Consider the following 2541-nt stretch of genomic DNA (forward strand, 5'->3'; position numbering starts at 1 on the left):
GGTTTAACAATGAGTCATAAATCAACCTTAAGAAATTCACTCTGTTGCCTCTAAAACCTCTTGGTCACGTTCTGAAGTCCCCACAGTTGTACAAAAGCATCTGTTGTTTTTATAGCAGGGACTGCAATTAGGATAATGAGGCCAAAAGGGTTAAGCATTAGCCAAAAAGCATGGCCAGGCAAGAACAGGCTCCATTTGTACCCCTGGAGGGGCCAAGGCACAGGGTAGGGTTATATGACCAACTCTCCCACTCTGTCCCGGTGATCAACACACTGCTCTGGACAAACACTCCACTTTGAAGTACAGGAACAAAGCAATACAAAGGTAAATGCTAACGATCCACTGTTGTGGGAATAAACATGTATGTGTCAAAGTCTGAACACACAAGAAAATACCAACTGCTGTTTAAAGAAACTGCAAGGCGATCACTGTGATCAATAAAGTGCTTTTTTCTTGCCTCATTTTGAAGCGGAAAACTCTTTTTAGGTTGTCAACACATCATATTCAGGGATTAATGGAGATGTTGTAAAGCAAAAGCAGTCAGTGAATCACTGGGGATGGTGTTTCGGTAAAACATGATTTTAGCACAAATGTCCAAATATACTCCATCAGACAACCTCAGCATTGATTCAGCTCCTAGGAACGAAGGCCTGGCTCTATTTCTTTGCATGCACTCAAAAGAATGTAAAAAGAGGAGTCTTGCTGAAAAAGAGCATTGTGGGTATCCGTGCCACTTGCCATTTTAAATCAGAGGAATTTAAATGGGAAATGCTTGAAGAGAGGGGAGGGGGAGCAGAGCTGGAATTCTAGCACGTTACACCAACGGCTCCGGGATGTACATTTCTGGAAATGAATACAGACGCCAATCCCTAATAATAATAAAACAACAACTATTTCAGCTGTCAAAGTGCATTACTTCATTCTGAGGCATGCTCCTTTTCCTTTGCTCACGGGATACATTTTAACAAAGTAGCCACATTGTCAAGAAATACAACTATATCCGCAAAAAACACTCCATTACACTGTCAGGTTTCATTTGAGATTCAACAGCAATCACTATAACATGTAGATAAGCTATAACCACTTTTCTTCTTTACAGTAGGCTACTTTTCATAATTGCTTATAACGTATTTTAACAGAGAGGCAATTAACTCTCCGGGGGACAGAGACACGCTGCAGCAATCTACATAAATATTCTAAACTAAATTTAACCGAGTAAGAGCTCGGTTAGTCTGCGTCTGTATCGCCCAACTTTCAGACAATAAACGGTTGAGCTATTGTGAACTCTCATATGAGGCTACGTCATTGCAAATTTGAACTATTTTAGCTAGAATAATTAATTCAAATATGCGTACTAGCTAGGCAGATAGCTAGCCAGCGAGCGAATAAATAACCAGAGATTACGGGGCACGTGCTAGACCTACTTTATCGTGAATGTTATGGTACATTAATGGCAATATTTTCGAACTGCACGCCATGTAAAGTGCATGTTGGAAAGCTAGCAGCTCGACTGAACTCGTAACTCAACACATAGCATGGGCACCGAACAAGAAGCAGCTAAACTGTCCGGTGTAACTCCGCTCTGTAATTATATTACCTGCAGTCCTGCCAAGACCGCGAGCAGAAACAGACCGCTGCCCTCGTGTAGTGAGTACATTGGTGCGTCCGCGACTGTTTAATCTCCCCCTTCGGAAATCCGTGTGGCCACAAATAAAAAAGAAATAAGGGAAAAATAAAGGAATATCCGTCTGGATCAAGTGTAGCCGCGTTGAAAAAAAAGGTCCCTCTACGACAAAGGCAGGAGCGGTGGCGGCAGCATGTAGCAGCCTCCTCCTCTATCTATCCAGTCAGCACTGAGGGAGAGCGGTGCCTGGTACTGAGGCTGCTGCTCCCTCCCATCCAGTCCGACACAAACACAAAAAGAGCCCCAGCCACTAGACTACACACCGCCCATCTCACTGTCTCTCCCTACCGGTCACACAGCCAATTTCACTGCTGGGACTGAGCCGGGTCCCCTATGTTAAGGTCCATCATCCCAAATGACAGAGTATTATAAAACGTTTACACAAAATAGTTATGTTCATTCACCATGTGTGTGGTAGAGTTTCGAGTTTATGGTGGTCTTGTCTTACATTACGGTCGGCGTATATCATTTATGTATTTCCTTTCCATTTAATATTTTCTAGCCTATTATTTTGGATTTGTAAAGTAGTCAATCTAGGTAATAAAGTATTGTATATGAGCATGTTCAAGTTTCATGGTGGTCTTATCTTACATTATGGTAATCGTTTTTCTGTGTTTTTTATATTTATTTTCCAGCCTGGCATTTTGTATTTGTAATGTAGTTTTTTTTAAGGTAATCAGGTAATGTCTATGAGTATTTGTTGTAATGTTTATAGGGTATGTTATATGTATTTAATGTATTACTGTTGGCCTAAATTGGTAGATGTGTGCAAAACTGCTGATAAGGCTTTAATATCCTTACTTAAACTGCATAACCAACCAAACTAAAATATGGCTCCTATTGATATGACTGAACTG

At 41.1% G+C, this 2541-nt stretch overlaps 1 protein-coding gene across 1 annotated transcript in view; it reads right to left on the minus strand.

Moving 5' to 3' along the window:
* The window catches only part of cdh2 (cadherin 2, type 1, N-cadherin (neuronal)), an 81619-nt gene extending 79721 nt beyond the window's left edge, over positions 1–1898 (minus strand). Inside the window, exon 1 of the mRNA XM_010787171.1 lies at positions 1598–1898. Coding sequence (XP_010785473.1) covers positions 1598–1657 — 60 coding nt within the window. The 5' untranslated portion in view covers positions 1658–1898. The remainder of the gene's footprint in view (positions 1–1597) is intronic.
* Between the last annotated feature and the right edge of the window lie 643 nt (positions 1899–2541).

This window comes from Notothenia coriiceps, unplaced genomic scaffold, assembly GCF_000735185.1.
Source record: "Notothenia coriiceps isolate Sejong01 unplaced genomic scaffold, NC01 NC01_scaffold00030210, whole genome shotgun sequence".
Lineage (NCBI taxonomy): Eukaryota > Metazoa > Chordata > Actinopteri > Perciformes > Nototheniidae > Notothenia > Notothenia coriiceps.